Source organism: Lathamus discolor, chromosome 8, assembly GCF_037157495.1.
Source record: "Lathamus discolor isolate bLatDis1 chromosome 8, bLatDis1.hap1, whole genome shotgun sequence".
Classification (NCBI taxonomy): domain Eukaryota; kingdom Metazoa; phylum Chordata; class Aves; order Psittaciformes; family Psittacidae; genus Lathamus; species Lathamus discolor.
The window spans coordinates 21,071,089-21,093,891 of record NC_088891.1 but is presented as its reverse complement, the minus strand read 5'-3'; the positions used below and the strand labels follow the sequence as shown (position 1 = coordinate 21,093,891).

Below are 22,803 nucleotides of genomic sequence, written 5' to 3'. Positions count from 1 at the left end.
GTATTTGTCTAAAGATTGGTTCTGCTGTGGCATATTGTAATATCATACAGAAATTGTGCTTATTGGGTAGTGTCAAATGTTCCCAGTGTTGTCAGGGAAAGAGCAAACCCCCAGCCTGCTAATACTTACGTTGTATTTAGAGATGGATGCAGGTACCAATTCGTCCATGTAGATAATGTGCTCTGTAGCGCTGAATAGTTCAGCACAACCACAAACCAAGTTCATTGTGAGCTGTTGCTGGCAGCTTGCAAGAACAGTGTTTGTCACATCTTCAATTAAACTACATTTGGCTAATTCTTGAAGACAGCTTTTATGATCTAGGCTAGGAAGGGCATGACATGGTGGTTTTAGGAGTACAAGGGCCATTGGGAATGTTAATTAAATCCTGGTGAAAAGCCTTTCAGAACTTGAATCCTGCACCTGGAGACCTTGGATCTTTTATCATTGACTTGCAGTGAGGAGCTTTCTAATAGTTCCTGCTGGTCTGATTAGGATTTTGTCAAATGCTTCCATTTCAAACGTCAGTTTCAAGGGTGTTATATGTGTGTTCTCAAATTGCTTTGGAGTCTAACTTAAAAGGATGAGTGTCATCCCTCCCTCTTGACATGTCTTTCCTCAACACGTAAAAGTAATCTGTCTTCATCAAAGCCCTGTATGACTCCTTCCAGCGACTGAATCCTGTGTCCTACTTGTCTAAGTCAGGTACTTTTGATGAAAGATGGGTTTGGTTGCCTTAATTCATCATCCTGTTTGGAAAACGTGGCTCTGAAATTTTACCTGTGCTGCACGTTTTCCTTACGGATGGTTATTGCATTTGGTCCTTGTAAAATGGTATGTGGTTTCCCTCCCAAAGTTATGTGAAATCCGGTGTTGAATTCCTCTCCTTTCAATGCCGTTGATGGTTGTTGTCAGGAAAGCATTGCAGCCAAATAGTTTTGATGGCAAGAGTGCGTTAAGATTGAATCTCTAGCACTGGTTAGTAGGGCAGTCTCCTGTCACATACTGCCCTGTGCCAGTGTCACCTAATTCATACGGACTAGGTAGATCTGACATCAGAGGGGTTTTGTCTGAAGGTACTTACCTGAATGTCATAATTTCTGAAGAGCTTGTGTCAGGCAGTTGTTAAAGCACACCTGTAAAGGATTGAAGTTTAATACTGGAATGCTTGTATCTTTCAGAAATAAACTGGATAACAGAGGGAAGCTTCTGCCCACTTGGGCAGCCACTTTGCATTTACTGTGGTAGGCATTTTTTCACCTGAAGCCTTGTGAAAAGTGCAGCACTGCACAAAATGGGATGCAGCTAGCAGAATGTACAAAAATTGGATGTAATCCTTCTGCAGGCATGGTAGCTGCGAAAAGAAGGCTGAGGGAAGTCTTGGGTTTCACTTTTTCCAGTGAGGAGTACCCCTCTTTGAAAATAGAGCATTTGGAAAGTGTGACTGATGAACTCTTTCCGCCTTACCTGCCTGCTTTCAGGTTCCCTGCAGCTGAAAGTGTTGCATTAAAGCTTCCTGCTTTTGAGTTTAAAAGCCTTCTCTTGATCTTTGGGGAAACATGTCAGGCAGATTCCTCTTCACCTTGTGCCCTCAGTGTCACATCTCAAACGTGCTGTGTTTGGTCCTTCTGTGACCAAAAGTTCAGTGAAGAGAGGTGCATGCCTGCAGTCCTTCATCTAGTACTGAGAGCAAAAGAGGTCAGCCGGGCTTGGCAAAGGACTAGAAGTACTTCACTGTTAAACGCTCAGTTCAGGTCTGTGTAATGAGTTTTATGTTGGCTGAAACAGTGGCAGAAGTGCTGGTTCATTTCAAGAGTTTGAGGAGAGAAAAGCTGCAAGGGGGACTAAAAGTCCCCCATTGTATTAAATGGGAGGAGGAGGAGGAGTTAGGGATGTATGAAAGTAGTCAGCTTGGCTGCAGTTCCTGCAGGGTGAGCTGAGTAGGAGGGTAAATTGATATGGAATTGTCAAGGAGATATTTTTCAGACCATTCTAATTTCCTTTGTTTAAATGGTTTCATAGAAACCCAGAACTCCCCTTATTCTTTCCTCAGCCACTGCCATCTCCTTACACTCTTGTGAGGAAATAGGGAAACATGGCTTTAATGTAGGATGGCTACGAAAAGAGATGGGTAAGTGTTGAAAGAAGCAGCAAAGACAATGGCAGTGAAGGCTGCTTTGTATGGGGTTTTGCACTGGTGTGTCCTGAGTAAACTTCTGTCAATGCCTTTCACTCACAGCCTGGGTGACAGTCAGCTATATTTGTTAGAGTTTCACATGACTTAAAGCTGGAAGAGGAAGGACAAGGTCAGAGTTCAGAGCTGGTCTACGTTTTTGGAAGGAGGAGAAGTTTGGAGGAGCCAAGTGCAAGTTAATGCACTGAGCCAGGAGTAATCGGCTAGTCAGACATTACATGGAAAAGAGCAGGCCTTACAGCATTCCCTGCGATCGGTATCTAGGGAATTGTGGTAGTGGAAGGATTACAGATCAGTGTGCTAGGTTTTCTACCTAGTACTAAACTGCAAGTGCTAAGCCTAAAGAAAAATCCTTCTCTAGCCTTAAGTCCTCAAATATGTACAAGACTTGGGAAAGGAGAACAGCCTGTTCTGCATGCCCACAGTGGCAAAAAGAAATGTGCCAGTATAGACATAAATCAAGCCTATGTACACCCTCCACCCCCCAAAGGTAAGGTCAAAATGCACCCATTTTGTCCCAGATCATGCAGGGTCAGTTAACTTGAACAATCAGAGGTTGATGGAGTTGGAGAAAGGACTTGTTCACCCAATATAGAAGTTTATTGAGGTCTTGTTATGTACAAAACCTTTCCTTGCTTATCAGGGCTTAACAGAGTGAGCTCAGGTGGCTGCAGCCCAGCAGCACTTCCCCAGAGTGCCCCTGCCTCCAAACTGCAAAGCCTCTCTGAGCCTGTGGGCCAGTAGAAGGGTCTCAGGTTCTAGTTCACCTTCCTTAAAGATGGATCACGGTTATTTACCAGCCCTCTTACCTTTTTCTCCACTGCTTTCTGCGCAGGAGCATGGTAGTGTCTGGAGTTGAAGTAGGCTATGCTGTGTCTCACAGCTCTTGGCAAGAGCTTTTTTTTTTATGCTGCCTCTGAAACCTGGCTGGGAATTTGCTTCCCATTCTTCCTTAAAGTCTCAGTTCCCTTCTGTGCTGCTGTTTCTTGTGCATGATCTCTCTTGACATCCTCGGCTCTACACTCTGCAAGTAGTTCCTTGGACACCTTGTTACTTGCAGGGCAAGACCAGTCTGATCCCATCCATTGGATTTGATCTGCTCTGATCTGCACCAAAGCCAGATGAGGCAAACCAGAAGCTGGCCACCTCTTTTCAAGGATTTCCTGGGCTTTTTATTTGAAAAGCCAGAGAATAAGGGCAGAGAAGAGCAAAACTCAGGAGTACAAGTTGTTCTGGTAGGGGTCTGGAAAAGAAAAACATGGAAGCTTGTAAATGAAGGGGGAAAAGGTTGAGAGCTTGTGTAGAGTGCTTCATCCTGAAAAACCCAGGGACAGGAGAGCTGTAATTTAACTTTAAAAAACACCTTTAGGTGTCTGGAGTGATGGGGGAGATGATCCTGATAAACAGGTTGAAGTATTTTCGTGCTGCTCGTGACTCTTGTTTCTTTTCTGCCATTTGGTGTATTAGAGCTGAAGGTCAGGGAGTGTGACCGTAGAAACCTAAGGAACACAGCAGCACCTAGAAATTCTGTGGCTGGGTTTGGGTGTTGCTGGTGTGTATTCTGGGGCTTTTTTCCTGTACTTTTTTATCCTTAGGAAAGAGACAGTCTCAAGGATTTGCATACCAACGCAGCAGGTCTCCAGCCTGAGACTGCTGCTGTCACTAGGGAAACTTCAGTCTTTCTATGCTTTATTCCCTTATTTCCTCTTTGAATTCTTGAAGGTAGAAGAGTATTTGAATGACACAGCCGACAAAAGCAGAATTTATCTGTTGTTTCTTTCACACCACCCCTGCCTTATCTGGAAGTTTGGTGAATTCTGAGCAGCAAAGACAATAGCCAGGCTCTGTGCAGGAGGCGGGAGTCCCTCTCGAGGGGGAAGCTGAAGCCTCTTTGGGACGAGAGGCTTTCTGTGCAATCCAGCGATAGAGGCAATCCTATCGCTCTGTTTCAGAAGGTGAAGCTGATTTATACCATGCAAGCAATTGAAGAAGCTCAAATGCTACCAGGACAGACTTCCTTTACAAGAAAAGGTCTCCTTCATGTTTGTACTTTCTCTAAGAAACCAGGCTTCATAATTATTCTGTGACTTGCTGAAACAAATCTGATTGTTAAATGCATGTTCCTCTTCAAGGTGGTCTTGCCATACTTCAGTGTTTCATTATTGACCTTACTGTGAAAGATGAAATAGTTTGGAGAGGTGTATTTTTCTGACCCTTTCTGCAAGGTTCAGTGTGTGTGGAAGAAGATTCATTTTGTGTTTAGGAATGTGTTTTAACCCTTTTTGAACAATGCATTTCACAAGTGCTATAGTTTTGCCTTCAGCTTCTTAAAGTGCCCAAATGGAAAACCATGTTCTTAACTGGATCATGCATTGCTTACTGCCAGATCAAGTAGGAAAAGTGATGCTGGTGGAGTCTTCTTCTTGGTCTCAAACCAGCCTGGGGCTTCAAAAGGCAGTTTAAAAACTTTTAGCCAAGTGGGGTTTGAGTGTGATGCTGCAGTCTGAGTACATTGGTAGGCACAAAGCTTGTAAAATATGCTTTATGCATGAGGGTTGTCACTTAGCTGTGGTGTCTATGGAAAATGAGGGTTTTCTAGGCCCTGCAAACAGACCTTAAGTTTGGCTGTGTGATTTGTAAGTGTTCTCTTTGGCACTTGCTTTGTATAAAGACAGGAGGAATCCTTGCAGCTCTGGGTTGAAGACTCCCTTCAAAAGCCCTATTATCCTTTTAACCTGTGCACTGTCCTTTTTGGTTTGCTGGCAGACAGCTGGTAGCATCTCAATTTGTATTGCCGCAGTGCTTTGTACATCCCGCCTCTAGTCCTAGTGGAGGAAAGGTGGACTTTGTCGGAGTACAGGTGGGGGTCTTGGTGTTAAAGACCCCATTTTCTCTCAACCTGACTTTATCTGGAAAACTCTTCTCTGGGCATATCACTCTTCTTTCTGTCCTCTGTGGATGATTAAGTTGAGACAAGCCAAAGTGATACTGACACACAAGCTTTCTGCCTGACCAAATACAGCAGATATACAGTAATTAAAATTCACTTCTGAATGCAAAGTAGATGTTAATTACAGAACTCCTTTGGGAATAGTTAAAATGGAAAAGTAATCATGCTTGTCCTGAGCTACAGTTGAAGTAAAACAATGTTTTATGGCACTTGTGAGGTGTGTGAGCTCAGAATTGGAAACACTTTTTAGGGTTGAATTATTCCTAATGTTTCTTCATCTTCGTTATACAGAACAGGTGACTGGGCTGCTGTGGTGTGGTACCCCACCAGAAAAGGCCAAGCAAGGAGCCTTTATGTCATTTGATATAAATGTGGTACTCAAGCACATATATTAGTTTGTGTGAGCTTCGATGAGGCAGACTGCTGGGTTGCTCAATGGATTGCTCAGGAGCTGCCGTATGAGCAGCTGAATGTGTTGGAGATGAAAACCTCTTTGAATTCAAGAGTCCATCGGTGTATATAGCCAAAGCAGAAAATCCTGTCACATATAGATGAACCCGTTTCTGGTATGTTCAGGAGACAGTATTGCACATTATGAGATCTCAAAATGAGGGTGTTGAAAAGCCCCAAAACACTAACCCCAGCGTTGTGATCTGTGTTTTCCAGGCTCCCTTGTGAGAACCTTCACTCCTTTTTACTTCCTGGTGGAGCCGACGGACGTTCTGTCAGTTCGTGGAGCCTCTGTTATAATGAACTGCTCAGCTTATTGTGAAACCTCCCCAAAAATCGAATGGAAGAAAGATGGGACTTTCCTAAACCTGGTGTCAGATGACCGGCGGCAGTTGCTACCAGATGGATCTTTATTAATAAACAGTGTGGTGCATTCCAAGCATAATAAACCTGATGAAGGATATTATCAATGTGTGGCAACTGTGGAAAGCCTGGGGACCATTGTCAGCAGGACAGCAAAGCTCACCATAGCAGGTAAGTCTCCCTTGTTGTTAAGTACCATGAACAGCATGGTAGTGTTGATGTGTGCTCTTCCCATGCAAAAAGAGGCAGGTGCTTTCCAGGAAAGGAAAAGCTCCTTTTGTCACTTATCAGTGAAACTGGGACCGTTTCTCTCATTCTGGTAGCTGAAATTTGTCATGCGCTCTGTTCATCTAAGTGGTTTAACATGTGGGTATTTCTCAGGAAATGCTGAAGATCAGGAAAACTGAGGTGGATTAAAAAGAAGTGTCAGGAGCATGTAATCACAATCTAGATTTACTACAGCTTAGAAGGTTTAAAAAGAGCAGGGATCTATTTTATGTATAAATACCCTTAAAAATGGCTTTCTCTGCCCGCTTCTAGGTTGTCTATCTGCCCTCTGCCATGAAACGTTTGGGAAGCTCCTAAAAGCTGGTGATGTGTTCAGTGTCCGAGGAGCTGCAGGACTGGTGGAGGAAGGCAGCAGGAGTGCTCGAGGGTTGTAGTTTACTGTTGAGTCTCAGGTGTGTGATACTCAACAGGAAGTCTGGAAAGTGACAAACCACCACATTATTAGAGCTTTCCTGACAGAGGCTGAGGAGCCCAAGTCATCACCTCACCTTTGGGGTTTTGAGTGACCTTTAGACACGACTTGCTAATAGCTTTTATTTAGGGGGTAGGAAGCAGTAGGTGACTGAAGTTTGCATATTAGAATAAAGACTATGATTTGGGAAGTGATCTGTGTTCAGAATGTCGTTTCCTTATGTCTTGGAGGTTGGCAGTGTCAGATTGTGCGTGTCTTACAAATGGTGTAGCTGGAAGAGACTTAGCATTAGTAAGAGTGAGACTTCAAAAACCAATTGGAAAAAAAAAAGTAAACTAAGGCAGTGTAACTCAGAAAAAGCCTATGAAGCAATTTTCTTTTGTGTCTCTAATGATGTTTGCCAGCCTTTTTCAAACAGTGGGGTTTTTCTTTGCTTAATAAATGTCTGGAGGTAATGAATTCTTCCTGACTAGTGCTACAGCATCTCCCAGAGCTGCTGCTTGCTGTCATTTATATTCCAGTGTTGTCTCGATTAAGTTAGCTTGCAGCATTGTTGTGGAACATCAGAGATGAAAAACTGGGGGTTTTATACCTTAGGAGTGGCTTTAGGAGGCTCTGAATGAGAAATACATTTCTGAGTTTCTTGGCAATGAGGACAATAAAAACAGTTCCCAGGCAATTACCACCTTCTTCCATCGCTGCTGTTGTGATTAATTGTGCTGCATTCTACATGAGATCACTCAGCATCTTGCTTCTGTTGCCATCCTGCTCTGCATGATCATTAGGTAAGGTTAATGGGGTTAAAAATGAAGGTAATCCAAAATGCCTTCAAAATTTCCAGTTCAGGTTTTTCTCTATTAATGCTGAAGACAGTATTTTAATGGATAGGTTTTAAAACAGTGGAGCCTTTTAGTATTAAAACCAGCAGCAACATCAATGCAATGCTGAGTTTCCTTTTCACAGTTTTCAGTAGAAATTTGAACATATGTAGTCTAACCAAAGCCAGTACAAGTTTTTAACACATAAATTGTTGCCCCTTTATCTCATGTTGGCCTAATGGCAATATTAGAGGGTTACTGATGAATTCCATGCAATAAAAACTCTAATGTGTGTTGTTCAGAACTAGAGGAAGTGCTCTTGATGCATGTTCTGTGCTGCCTTGTGCCATCCTGTTTGGTCAGAAACTTGCCCAGGAGCATCCTCTGCCTGCAGGGTGCGTAAGTTGTTCTGCTGCTCCGAAAGACTTGTCAAATGGAGATAGGTGTAGCAGGATTTGCTAACTGAGCGTAGTGCCAAGAGCCATGCAGCACTACACAGAGTTCAGCCCTGTAGTTGGGGGGGAAGGGTGGCTTTGCTTGCTAAAGGCTTTGCAATAAGAGGGGGAGCATTTAAATTCTGGTTTAATGATACTGCTTTTCCTGACCTCATTTGAATCCCTCAGTTCATCAGTTGCTTTTAATATGTCTTCCCTCGCTCTTTGTTTTAATTGGGAGCTCTTAGGCTGTGGTACGTGTGGGGTTAGTTAGCATGGCGAGGTCTCTCCTTGGCCTTGAGATAACAGTGGGAGGCAGCTAATTCCCCTCTTAATTGAGCAGTGGTGTGTGAATTTGTATGGGGTGTGTGAACACTGCCCTGCAATGCACCTGATCTCTTAAAAAGGATATTACAAAGCAGAGCTCACATCTTTTAATGGCTTCTTATTCATTTATGACTCCATTGCCTGAAAGTGCTCAATTCTGGGCAGTAATGTAGGCCAGGGCAAAGCAAATCCAGTAAAAACTGCTCAGTCCAGTAAGGACTTTTTATATGTTATAGCTTGGATGTAAAATTTGAATGTTACAAAGTGCAGCTCATTCCTTGCCATGGGGTGACAGGAATTGATAGCACAAAGTACTGCGAGGTGACAGCGGGGCTTAGTCACCCTTTGTGTGCAAAAAGCAAACCAAACCATACACAATCCGTACCTGAGCATGGACTGTTCACACACTGACTGAATGCTTCATGTTAGAGACCTACTTTCTTGGTTTCATGCTTCAATCTGTGCATGTGACACAGTGCTGTGAATGTGTCATGGCAGGGGAAGATTCCTGCTGGTTGGGATTGGCAGGTTTGTTGTGCATTTGACAATGTGCTTTTAAAGAACCTTTTCCCTACATGATAGTAGACGAGAAGCCTTTACTTTGCGGGTGGTTTTCAGGTGTGAGAAGCAAAGTTTCTGTGGCAGCCGAGATTCCCACAGAAATGGATCTTTTCCTTCTTTAACCTAATTTCTCACGTGATATAAAAGCACAAGTCAGAAGTTATGGTAAAGTATGGGAGTGTGAAGAATACTTTAAATCAGTGCAATTAGTCTGTAGCTTCAAATTGTATGAGCTGCTCCTGGATACCATGCTGCTTTTGAAAAGGGTTTTCCTTCCTTGCCTTGAACCCAGACTGCGACCCGTCAGACTTGAGTGTAGGGGAGTGACACAGTGTTGTGGGCATATAGTCCATATAATGTAGAGTGTTTTGCTACTCTTATGATGGATTTGAACTAGGGGAAGTCAGAGGAACTGCCTAATAAATGTAAAGCCACCACTTTTTAATCAGTGCCTTACTACAGCGTGTTTTAATTGGCTTTTGAAATGCAAATCTGTCTGCCATACTTAAGTGCTTGTTAGATCTTAAGAAGGGGGAAGGGTTGGAATAGCTCTTACAAAACGTGGATTAAAGAAAAGACCTACAAAATGTTGAGGAAGTGTGTAATTCCTCTTGGAAAAAGAAATGTGTATGTGTTTTATGAAAAAGTGTAATGCTGGCTTAAAAACATTCCTGGGATCTTTTTCCTCCAGTCACTATTTACTAGTATTTAGTGAAAGCTTTCTTAAAGCTTTGTTTGAGAGAACAGATACATAAGGACCTAAAAGTTCTGAGGCATGACAGTGGCACTGAATTTCTAATATTGGATCTAAATAGGCATTTAAAGACTGTCCAGTAAGTTATTTTTCACCTCTGTGCCTTTTTCCCCCAAGTGAATCCATCTTCTTCCATTTACCTTTGCATTGGATATTTGGCTTTGAGCTTTATATGTAACTTGTTTAGTTGTGTTGATGTAGCTATATTGTATGTATTTATGTATGTCTGAGTTTCATTAGCTCAAAAAGCACTTTGTTTTCCTCCCATCTCCATGAAATAATCTCCTTGGGTTACTGTTTCTCATTTTAATCCCAGCCTGGTTTGGGTTGGAAGGGACCTCAAAGCTCATCCAGCTCCAGCCCCTGCCCCGGGCAGGGACCCCTTCCACTGGAGCAGCTTGCTCCAAGCCCCTGTGTCCAACCTGGCCTTGAGCACTGCCAGGGATGGGGCAGCCACAGCTTCTCTGGGCACCCTGTGCCAGCGCCTCAGCACCCTCACAGGGAAGAGCTTCTGCCTAAGAGCTCAGCTCAGTCTCCCCTCGGGCAGGTTCAAGCCATTCCCCTTGGCCTGTCCCTACAGGCCCTTGTCCCAAGCCCCTCTCCAGGTTTCCTGCAGCCCCTTTAGGCACTGGAGCTGCTCTCAGGTCTCCCCTTCAGGAGCCTTCTCTTGTCCAGGCTGCCCCAGCCCAGCTCTCTCAGCCTGGCTCCAGTACAGAGCTGCTCCAGCCCTCGCAGCATCTCCATGGCCTCCTCTGGCCTCGCTCCAGCAGCTCCACGTCCCTCTTGTGCTGCTGCCCCAGAGCTGGATCAGGGCTGCAGGGGGGGTCTCCCCAGAGCACAGCAGAGGGGCAGGATCCCCTCCCTGAGCTGCTGCTCACGCTCTGGGGGTGCTTCTGGGTCCTGGGGAGCTTCTCCTCACCCAATGCTCCAAGTCCTTCTCCTCAGGGCTCCCTCTAGCCTCCTGCAGCCTCTCTCTGTGCTTGAGATCGCTCTGATGCGGGTGCAGTATCTTGAACTTCTTAAGGTTTGCACAGGGCCACCTCTCCAGCCTATCCAGGTCTGTCTGGATCCTATCCCTTCCCTCCAGCATGTCTTCATAGGTGTTCTGTTTTCAAACCTTTATTTTGTAATTAGCTTTAGGAAATGTACAGACTAATAACTGCTGTTGGGAAACACTCCTGCTGTATAGTACCAAGGTCTAAAAGGGCTCAATAATCAGGAAAGGCAGGTTCGTGTTTAGTTAAACCACAGTATTTCTTTCAGAACCATCTGAACACATTGCAAGTGCCTCACCATCCACCGTGAGCCTTGGTTCTTCCTGAAAAGCAGTTCTGAGGACAGTTATGGTGGGAGTTCAAGTTTTGTCCTGTTTGGAAAACACGAACACCAAAACTGTGATGGGCTTCCCGTTGTTCCGTTTACAGCCGGTAACACTTGAGTGGCTTGCGTGGGTTGAAGCACATCAGGTACATACTTGGAAGAAAGACTTGGAGTTTAATTCCATGTGCCCTAGTGTGTTCTGCTCCTCAGCATCGTGTCCTCAGTGTTCTCTGTACTTCTCTGCTGTTCTGACTTGAATAAATCTTCCTCCTCCTGCCAGGTCATTCAGCTCATTATGACGTTCGGACTGTACTGGGCTGCTGGAGCCTCTGCCTTCGGATCCTGCTGCTGTGGCATGGTGGAGGGGCTGCTGCTGTTCCATTAATAAAATCTGTGCTGTTTTTCACAGCTTCATTTAAAACCTTTGTAGTAATTATTTTGTCTGTGAGTTCAAGTATCTGAAGGCTAAAAGTCCGAATGTGTTGACCCTGCAGTTACCTCTCCCTTTGTATATGATAAGGTTCTATATCTTACATGGTACATAATCACTTGCTTTCCTTCTGCTGACTTGTCTCCATCTATGTGGGCTCAAACTCTCAGGAGCCAGGGAATGGGACAGGGCTGTGTGGTAAAAGAGCTGCTCCACGATACTGCTCCCTCCTGTCTTGTATAGCTTGGAAGGTAGAGCACCCCTTTGTTCAGGGATTGCAGGAAGTGAAGATGATTCCCTAGCGAGAGGAGAGTTAAGATCCAAAGAGGAAAGCTGTGAACTGTGCTCTCTAACTTGCTGCCCAGTGCCGCACAGCATCTCCCAGTAATGAGGGTGGCAGGCCTTGAGTTGTGCTTGAGCGGAGCTATTTATGTGGTGTGAATACATTAGATGCAGAGAATGAATTTGACTTGTGAAACCAGTCCAGTTTTGAGCTGACTGGATTGCCTTCGTGAGATTTATTTACTTCTGGAATGGATCTGGCTTTGGCCTTCCAAATTGCTGACTAGAAGAGCTGTCTGTGTAACTGTCACTGAAATTATAGGAGGCCTGGATGAGCAGCTACTGTGGTGTTTAATGTGGCTTGGAGGAATCATTGAGTTATGAGCCAAGAGATGCTGATATCTAATTCTGCTTCTGTTGCAGGCTCATTATATGGCCTCAAGAAGATCTCTGTACTTCGCCTTTTTCTCAATGGGCTAATAAAGAATTTCTTCCCAATAAATACAGAGTATTACCTTTTATAACATACCAAGATGCTGTAAATGAGTATGTTGAGAGAAGACCATGTAGGAAGAAGTAATTCTGGATCCATTACAGTTTCTGGATGATATGCAGCAGCTAAAGTTGTGGCCAAGAAATGGTGATCTGGGATGTTCCCTGAGCATGGTTGGTGGGAGAGCAGAGGCCTGGATGGATGTGTTGTTGCAGTTAAAGCTAAAGCTCTGCAAAGCACATCATCAAAGGTGTCTCGCGGTGGGGAGAACTTAGTTTCTGGTATGTTATAGTATGTAGCTATTTCATATAAAAATCACTTCTATATAAGCAATTTTGCTCAAAACCCCAATTTTCGGGTTGAAATTTTGCCCATTTTTTTGCCTGAACTACTCAGAACTGTGTAAAAGCAGCCAGGTTGTGCAGTTCTGGAATCTTTTCTCTTCTGCAAAGCTTTCCTAACTTTGAAGATTACGACCAAGGAGCATTTTATTCCTTACCATCCTCTGTGTGTCTGTGCCATTCCTGAAGGGTAAGAGAGAGGGGGCTGAGAGGAAAACTGTGTGCATATAGCAGCTCCTCAGAGGTAGGGGAGCAATAGCAGCACATTTTGTACTCAGTGTTGCAGATTGCCTTTACGAGTGAGAGGATTAAATCTTCATCTGATCTTCATGAATAAAGAACTTGCTGTACCTTGGAATTGGAAAAACCTAAGAGCACAGGCACTCGAGTGGAGGGTGCTGAAGAGCACTTAAGCAATAAAAGTGCCATGGGCCATAAATTTTCCTTGCAGAGATCCATTTTCCATGGAAAAAGCATCTGCATTTTTCATAAATTGGCTGAGATCAAAGTGCGTTTCTTGTCAATGGCGGGGAGATGGGAAGGGTGGTTTAACACACCTGCAGTTTGTACAGCTTCTGTCAGCTGTTACTGAAAGTGTGAGAGTTCAGACATTTAAGATAATGAACGCTCTACTTTTATTTGTCATTCTAGACTCTTACAATCCACCCTTGTCCAGTTAAAGGAGGAATAAAAATCTATGGGAGCTGTGGGACTGATCTATGTTAGTACTGAACTGAAAGCAAAGGTCCGGATTCAGGACTACTACAGGTATTTTCAGTGTAAGGTTAGGGAAGTGTAGATTTCCATTTGCTTGTTTGGAGTTTTAACAGTAACTGCATGACTTTGGAAGATGGGAGCCAAAGTGGTTGAAGTGATTTGTGATCTAGAGCGCTTCGCTTTCTGGGTATGCGACCTGCAAAGGTTTGCCTTTTCCTTCTTCCTTTCCAACAAAACCCAAATGCCAAACCAGAGTGGATTTTACTCTGATCTTGAATGACTCTCAGTGGTGTGAAGAGTTGGGGCACAGTTTTACTTCCAGAATTAGGTTGGATTTAATCCTTTTTAGGGGCTGTGGCAGGAGAGGCATTGGAATTGCTCATGACTGAAATGATTTATTAAAAATGATAATAACCAAACTAACTCAGTCATTTCACGCATGAATTGAAAACATTGGAGAGATGGATCAGCAGGGTATCATGTAGTAACCCCTCTAGATTTGGGAGAAGGAAGTGTTGCTTCTGCTCCAGGATCTGTTCCCTCTCCTGCAGCAACAGGTCAGTCTCCCTTACTCTTGTGGTGCACATGCCAGGGGTTGCTTCCTATAATTCCTTGGGCCTGATTTCAAGTATTTGTCTATCCAGTTAATTTATCCTGCTGCTTAGTGCTGTGTTCTCTCTACCAGCTCATAGGAAAGCAGGTTGTTATGATTTCCTATCGGACAGCTTCCTCCCACATCCAGAACAGGGAGCCGTGCACTTAGTCAGCAGCTGGACTGGTTGTTCTAACCCTGGATGAGAGCCCATGGCAGCAGAGTTCTACCCTTCTCTTCATTGATGCCTATAGTTATAGCCTACATGAAGAGATTTTGTTTGCTGATTGAATGATACTAAACCCACTGTTTTAAACAAAAGAATGTTTCTTAAGCTTTTGTATTTCAAGTTTATTATACCTACTATTGAATAAAAACAGCTACTCTGACTGTCTCTGGCCCAGTTGTGTGGGTCAGTGAGCTAAGGCTTATCTGTGCTCACTGGAGGGTAAGGAGTCCTCTCCTGTAGCTACAGGAGAGGGGACACAAGTAGATCTGTAACTCTCATGCCTGAGCTTTCTGCTTTAGGCACAATTCAGTATTACTGGTCAGAACTCAAACTAGTGTTTATTGTCTAGAATGGAGTTAATGGTTAGTGCAGTGAGAGATCCCTTGGCAAGCGCAGTCAGAAAAGAGGGGCAGAATGATTATGAATCCATTTTTATGATGAGCAAATGCAGGAAAAGAATCCAGGTTGGTGAAACCTTGGCTGTCTGTGACCAGTTGTCCCATTTAGGTGTGGTGGAAATCTCTCTTCTTGCTGTGATAGCTTGTAAAGGTGCTTGTGGCACCTGAACTTGATTCCTGCGCACCCAGTACAGAAGTGCTTCAGTCCTGTGGTCATCCATGAAGATTTTCCTGATGAGGCATCATCTTGGGTACAACATTCCACGTGGTTATAAACCGGAGAGATGAGGTTTTATCAGCCTACCAATTTGCAACTTAAATTGTTGCATCTTGTAATTAGCAAAGCAAATGTCCTTTGTGTGTTGGTTACTGGACAAAGTTGTCTTTATGTTAATACGCTTCAAAAATAATATAAACTTACTGTAAATCATCCGAAATGAAAGCTCTTTGCAGTATGCATTCAGACGTTGACCTCTGGTTTGAAAACATGGGAGGCAATGTAGTTAATCTCCAGAGAAGCATCAGTTCTGTGAGAGGGAGCTTCAGTGCCAGATCTCTAAGATCACTTGTGTTTATAGTAGTTGATGGGTGATTCTCGGTGGTGTTACAGAAGTAGCAAGTGAGAGCATACTGATGATGCCTTCAGCACCCCCAAACAGGAAGGGAGGCTGCATTTGGTTTAGATCAGCTTCCTCATTTGTTAATGTTGTCATTCAAATATGTATTTTTTCCCTTATTTATGCTCTGCACGTCAGCGGCAGCGATCCCTTTTTTGTAATTCTGTGTGACAGGTTTTCACATAGATTGCTCACTGAATCCCAAACTGTCAGGAGAGTGATGGGTGCAGCCTGTATTCTTCACTCGCTGTGTTTTCCAGTGTGGGATTCAATGAGACATTTCAGCTTTAGTTAGTGTAGAAGTGAAGGCTCTCAATGCATCAGCTTAATAATTGCATTTTGGATATAAGAACTTGTACTATCACACCTGGCGCAATGAAGGGTGACACAGGCGCAGCATCGGGGCAGGAGTGTGTGTAAGATTCATTCTTTCTTTTTTCACAATAGAAATCCAAGAGGAACTTTAAATGACACATAATTTATGCCCCATCCCTGGCAGTGTTCAAGGCCAGGCTGGACACAGGGGCTTGGAGCAAGCTGCTCTAATGGAAGGTGTCCCTGCCCGTGGCAGGGGTTGGGACTGGCTGAGCTTTAAGGTCCTTCCAACTCAAACCTTTCTGTAAATCTGTGATACTGAAAAGGAAACAAAATGGAGAAAATATTTTAATAAGGTAAAATTATGAAGCTTGCTGTGATTGGAATCGGTGAGGTTAGTTCAAGGTAACAGACTCAGAAGCGTAAGTAAGTCTCATCATTCATATAAGTACATTAGAAATAATGTTAAAAATTACTAAAACCAGTGCTTGCAACTCCTTATTTGCTTATAGACACCCTTAGTTTTGGAGGAGGATGGGGAAGTGTCTCTAGATAATTCATAGGTTGCTGTAAAGAGGTTGCTTTTCCTCCTCTAATAATTTCTGAAGTCGCATTCCTGGATTAGATTCACCATCAGTCTGCTCTTGTGTGACTGTTCTTAGATTGAACACATTAAAGCAAAGAAAGGCTTTGTTATGGAGAGACCTTTAAACCCCTATTTCTGATGTGAAGAGCTGAACTCTTCAGCACCTGCCCATGATCCAAGGTCAGTGGTGTGCTCATCCACACCTTGGCTGGGTTTCTGCAGGTCGCTTTGAGACATCATTTTTGTCACATCATTTGCTCCTTACGCCCTCCTTGGTTTTGTCCTTTCTGCTGTGCTTCCTTCTTGTATCTAGGCATCATCTTTTCAGCTACATGTCTGCATCTATAGAAGTTCTCTCCCCTTTGTATTTATGTCTCCTGCTAAACCAGCCTTTGAGCACTCTGTTTTTGAGGGCTTTCTTTGCTGTTCTTGGATTTGGAGTACTTCTCTGTGAAATAGTTTAGGTTGTTTCCTATCTGTAAATGCCTCTTGTCAGGTACCAGCTGTCTTTGTCACTGTCTATAGAGTTGCCTGCAAAAGTTTTAGTGATCTCTCCTTTCTTTCAACTTCATGATAAATTTATCATGACAGTCCCCTCTGTACATTAATCTTCTTTGAATAGCTTGTTCACATGAGCCTCTGTAATTGATAGCCGTGCCTGGATTTGAAATTATTTCGCCTGTCAAGCTCTTTTCTTTCACCAGAATACTCAGATCTTGGTCGTCTTTTGTTATGGCTCTTGATTTTGTTTTAGAGTAATTGTGAACCTGTACTTCTCTTTTTCTTTAGGCAGTCTATTGATGAAGACCTAAGGCCTCTTAAATGATGGGGCCGTCTACACACCCTATCTAAAGGTCTTCTCTCAAAATCCCCCAGTGCTGTCTTCATTGTCCTCACTATTAGAATGATCTTGATTGGTATGAAATGAATCATTCTGTAGTTTACAGTCCCTCGGTTCATTTTTGTGTGCCATTAGAAATGTCCACTAAGCAGGGCCTCTTCGTCAGGGACTGTAGTGACAGGACAAGGGGTAACGGGTTAAAACTTAAACAGGGGAAGTTTAGATTGGGTATAAGGAGGAAATTCTTTCCTGTTAGGGTGGTGAGGCACTGGAATCGGTTGCCCAGGGGGGTTGTGAATGCTCCATCCCTGGCAGTGTTCAAGGCCAGGTTGGATGAAGCCTTGGGTGGGATGGTTTAGTGAGAGGTGTCCCTGCCTATGGCAGGGGGGTTGGAACTGGATGATCTTGAGGTCCTTTCCAACCCGAACTATTCTATGATTCTATGTTTCTCAGTGTCTGTATAGGTCAGGCTCATTGCGGCTACTGCAGCTTTTCCGGTTGCCTTGTGCTGCCACTGAAGCTTCTTTGGCCCTTCATTTGCAAGTCCCATCTCTGATTTTACTGGTACTATTAGTCATGTACTATTGATACGTTAGCTACTCCATTAGCAGAATTATTTTTATGGTGTTCCTGTGCTGTTTCCTGCAGCACTCTGAGCCTGACCTTCCGCTGTGCCATGGGCGGATGTCCCCCACCTCATCCCCTTTACCTTTTACTCAGTATCGTCCTGTTAGTCATCAGCCTAGTGGTTTCACCAGGGTCATCTTACTGCCATTTGTCCCATGTCTTTCCATCAAGCCGTGGTGAGAGAAGTGCGTGTGGGATTATTGTGTCCTGGTCTTGGTGTAAAGAGTTGTTCAGCAAAGTTTCTCCAGAACTCAGGATCTGTCTCTACATTCCTTTGTGTTGATGGACAGAGTTCAACAGGTACTGGGAGCTTTGTGTCCTGGTTCAAAATCAGCATGGATCTTCTGTGATCACATCAGTTTGTGTTTTTTTTTTCTGGTATCTACATGGCTGTGTTGTTATGCTATTGTGCTTCAGTTTGGGCTTATGGAGTATGAGGCTTTGCAAAGTCTGCACTGGTACTATATAAGCACTTTCTGTCTAAAATAGAGCAGCTTTTTTGTCAGGTAGAACTTTAGAATATTCTTATGTGTTTTACTGGTCCAAACACCCTTTTATGTTTTTAATGGGTGGTTGCATAGTTTTGTTTTCAGTCTGTGGTTCAGTGGTGATGCTCAGATCCAAGTCTGAGAGGGGACGGTGGTGACCTCAAAGCTGTGTTGTCTATCCGTGTGCTCCAGAGCATGAGCAATTCTGCTCTAACTTTCCCCATTACAGGTTTGTACTGACAAGTGTGATTCTGTTCCTCCTTGTGCAATGGTTCATGCAATACTGTGCTGCACCTCCCCGTAGTTTTCTGGGTAGCTTCCCCTTATCACAGTGTCACGGAATGGTTGAGCTTGGAAGGGATCTCAGGAGATCTCTGCTGCAGTTGCCAGTTCAGAACAGCTCTGAGCTCACATCAGCTCATTCTGTGTTGATTGTGTGCATATGGGTAGATATTAATATATATGTATGCATATAGGTAGATATGTCAACATTGTGTTACTGAGAGGCACAGTGCCACCCTTTGTTTCCTAATTCTGATCAAAGGATACCTTATTAAATCAATATATACCATGGTAACTATGCTGCCAAGGCTGTGTTTAACAAAGCCAGATTCTGGTTATGTACTCAGGTTTCACATCCGTGCTGTGTATTCCACATAATTCCTGCTCTAGTTTAGCCAGCGGGGACATTTGGGACCTTTTTTTCTCTTCGCGTTACAATTCTTCTGATATTCTTATCTCCTCTGAGTAGTTGTCTCTTGCCCGATTTCAGGCCAGGTTGTGTTCTCTCTGCTCTAGTTTGCCTAAGCAAGGTGGGGACATGATGTGATAGTTGGTATTTCTTCTTTGTAGAAAGGACTGGAAGCAGCTGGTTTTCTTAGTTCAGGTAATGCTGGACTTCTGCTGCCCATGAATGTTTTGTAATTACAAAGTGTGATCTGTTCACTGGTGAGTTTCATGAGATGTGGCTTATTAACCAGATAGTATTTTAAAACATGTTTCACACCTCTGCCGCTCAGACAAATGATGCTGAATAATGTTCAAGCAAAGGGGAAGAAAAGGAGCTGTGATAATTTAATGAAGTGTCCACAGATGGTTGGACTTATTGAATTTCTAACAGGGCTGGGGTGAGAAGCTGAGGCACTGACAAAATATGTGGCATTTCAAGATCCGCTGCTTCACTAAAGGACAGCAGATGTTGGAGCTGTTCTAACAATGGGTTGTCGTGTTCATGTAGCCTTCACCTACTTGCATTGCTAAAACCTTCACCCTTCCCTAGAAGCTGTTTTAGTGAAATAGTAATAGAGTTATGGGTTTGTCATAAGTTTAAATTAGGTTAGGCAAACAAGAACTGGTGCTTAGAACTCCTGCAGTTTGCATACCCATTCCCAGTGTCTGTGTTGGAGCAGAGCAGTTCAGTGCAGCCAGACTGTAAGATGAAAGCTGGAGGGTGGCAATGGTTGTGTTTGGTACTACTCAAGTCTTGGGTAAATTATGAGAAACCAATGTAACAGTAACGGCAGGCAACGGGGTTTTCGTGGCCGGTGTGCAGGAGGTAACAGGTTTGACAAGTCAGCTACTCCTGTGTTTTCCTTTTTCCATACCACAATACAAATAGCCAAGGGAAAAAACAGGGAGAACATTTGCTGAGCACACCGAGATGCCACAGAAAAGCCTGAAACCAGCTTTGGGAAGCAGTTAATTGCATAAGTATGTAGTGTGTGTGTGTGTGTGTGTGTTTAGAACTGTTTAATGCTTCTACAGAGTATTGTGTGAAATGCCAGGCTGTGGCATAGCAATAGAAGAGACTCGGGTGCAGGACAGCAGTGCTTGCAAAGGCTTAATCAGACAGGCTGCTGACCACTGGTAAAGGTTCACAACCCTGCCATGGCCAGGGAAAAAGTGAATCCCTGTGCAGCCTTTGGTTGCCCTAGAGACAAGGAAGTTATTCTCTTTGCTTAATTTTCTCTTGTAATCTTGATTTGGCAAGGTTGATGCCAGAAGGTTAGCAGGATTCTAAAGAGGATCAGACGTGCGTATGGTGACAGCATCCACAATTAAATAAAATTGAACATATACAGCAACTGCTGACTGAGTATTTGGAGCAGAAGGCAAGCACTTACCCTGAAGTTAGCCAGGACACTATATAGGGAGTCATTATATAGCAAGTTAATTAATAGTTGTCGAATACTGAAGTTGTTTGTCTTTCAGCCTCCTTCAAAATGATTGGCACTGCCATTGGTGGCAGAGAGGCAACTGAACTAGATCAGCATCTGACTCGAGCAGTGAATTCCTCCTCTTCCGCAAAGTGCAGGAGGTGAAATCCTGGCCCCACTGGCGGCAGCAGACTGCAGGCAGAATTTTTGCCATCTGTGTTTTCCAGGAGCATGGGAATTGCTGCTCTTCCAGGCACATCTTTGTCACAAATGGAGACAATGGGCCACAAATCTCTGTGATTCTTGGACTGGGAAGGCCACTGAATGGAACAAATTTGCATGAAGTAAATTCATGCACATTCCCACCATTGCTCTGCCCTTTTGAGGGGGGCGGAGAGACAAAAGGGAAGGAGTAAACAGGGACAGAGTTGACTCCCCCCAGCCCCATTTGCATTGGCCTTGCAGAAAATCTGAAGTTTGTGCCACATCTAATTGCTGTTGTATGCGTGTGAGAATTGCACTGTTGCTTATGTGTTATCCTGCCAGAGTTTAGAGAACATTCCAAGTGGAAAATCCTCCTTCCTAAATCGAGTTTATTAACCTGTGTTCCTGCTGGGTCAGGAGTATTTTCCTTCAGTGTCCTAAAATCGATACACATGTGTGCTGCCACAGGATGATTAATGTAGGGACAAACATGGAGAGGTCGTCTTGAATATCAGAACCCTGACGTATCAATTTATCGGTAGGAGAAGATGCAGTAACATCTTCAACTGGGTGCCTCAACACGTGGGGAAGAGTGGGGTTAGAAATGTAACTAAGAATTGTCATTGGATCCTCTTGCTATGTCTGGTTGGGTGAAGTGATTGGGAAACTCAAACCGTTGAGGAAAAAATCCGCAGTTTTAAACATAACTTGAAAAAACAGTTTTAAGTGTGTTTATAGTTTAAATAAAGTAGTATAAATACATTTGCTTATGTGGTAACCCATTCAAAAATGATATGGGAAGTTAAGGAATTATGCGGTTACAAATCCATGAACTGATATTTTGAAGGGGAAAAGAGAAGCTCTGTAATGGAAAGATTCAGGACTGGTGGATGAAAGTATTTCCTGGGAGCATCCTGCTGTAGGAGGCATGCCAGCACTCGGTGACCTCTTACTGTATTTATACACAGGGCTCAGAATTAGTAGTAATGGAGGCTTGTGTTTAGAATGCCCTTTGTAAAAGCATCATTCCTGGTTTGTGGTTGTCTGTTGGCTGAATCAGAGGAATTCCTTCTCCACAATGGAGCCTTTTGAGCAGTGCAAATTGCAAATAATTGTAGAACAAGAGAAAATTACTCTTTAGGACAAAATAATAGCCTCGGTTAAAGTGTGTATTTTAAAAACACACAGGACTATGATCAAATAAAGATTTAAGGTGACCTGGAAAACTGTCTGTAATTTCATTGCTAGTGAGTAATGAAACCATCTGAAATAATGCTTGTTTAACGTTAATGGAGCACCTGCACGCAACAGAATAGCCAATGCCTGTCTCATCCAAAAAGTGAGTAATACTTGTGAGGGATTTAAATTAAAGCATAGTTAAGCTTTATGTTGGAAATTGCAGGGCTTTCGTCCTCCAGGTTTCTGCTTGTGCCAGTGTAAGACTGGGTAAGTGGTAGCTGTATGGAGGTTGGGACAGCCAGGATGAAACCCAGAAGTCACAGCGCTCGTCTGACCAGACAGGGAGGTGCAGTGCTCCCTTCCAGGCTGCTGAAACAATTGGCTTAAAGTGCAGGTCTCTTGGTAAAGGTTCCTCGTGAATTGAATTCCAGGGCTGGCACATGCTTCTCGAAGAGCTGGTGTAGCACGTGTGTCCAAAAGGCAAGGGGTAATCATAGACCCGTCAGTCTGATCTCAGCACTGTGCCCTTTGAAAGGGATTTTGAAGGTGAGGGTAATTAACACAGAGGACATGGAGAGAAGGTTAAGCTGTAGCATGACTTTTGTCCTCAGTTCCTATCTGAGTTTCCTGATGGAGTGGTTGATGTCTCGGGGCGCTGTGAAGCGATGGGTGTGCTGCGACAGAGCCTTTGGATACGCCGTCCTGGTGGAAATTATTAAAGGTCAACGTGAGAGCAGTTTAACTGAGAATAGTGAGGTTGATGAGAATCCTGATGAGAACGGACTGGGTTCAGACTGGAAAGCTGCATCAGTTTAGAAGGATCTTGTTCAACATCCTCATCAGTCATTTTGCTGTAAGAGCAAAGTATTTACCTACAAAACTTGCAAGTGCGGCGAATTGTTCCTTTTGCTGTGGCCTCGATGGTCTTATGGGAAGAATGAAATAATGCTGTAGACTGAATGATGGTGACACTTATGAGCACGCTGTGCAAAGTCCGGCAGACACAGCAATATTGTTGGTATTGTGCTAAGCTGGGGCAGAGGGAGTGGTGATTTTCTGAGAGAAAGGAAGGCGACTTGGTGGGGTTTGTGGTGCTTGTAACCTGCTGATGTGCAGAGCTAATGCGATTGTTGAATCTTTTGGGAAGAGCTTTTCAATAGACACAGAGAAGCAATTGTGTTATAGTTCTGTGGATGTTTGTGATCTTAAATTACAACAGGCACTTCAATTTGTCTCTTTTTGTCCTTCTGCCAGCAGTGCTGGTGAGAGAGTAAGAGGCACTGAATACTGCATGAAGCAAAAGGGGTTCTCACTGGATTTAAGGAGGAAGTTCTTCACTATGAAGACAGTTGTGTGTTAGGACAGGTTGACAAAGAGGTGGTGCAGCCTCCATCCATGGGGATTTTTGAGTTTGGACTGGACAAATCCCTGAGCAACCTC

At 43.8% G+C, this 22,803-nt stretch overlaps 1 protein-coding gene across 5 annotated transcripts in view; it reads left to right on the top strand.

The window, feature by feature from the left end:
* Positions 1-22,803, top strand: part of NEO1 (neogenin 1) — a 188,016-nt gene that overhangs the window by 53,829 nt on the left and 111,384 nt on the right. For 4 of the 5 annotated variants that reach the window (XM_065689077.1, XM_065689076.1, XM_065689075.1 and 1 more), the window contains exon 2: positions 5,808-6,125. In XM_065689077.1, the coding sequence (XP_065545149.1) occupies positions 5,808-6,125 (318 nt within the window). Of the gene's footprint in view, positions 1-5,576; positions 5,708-5,807; positions 6,126-22,803 lie in introns of those variants that run through there. The other variant, XM_065689080.1, reaches the window with a different exon arrangement.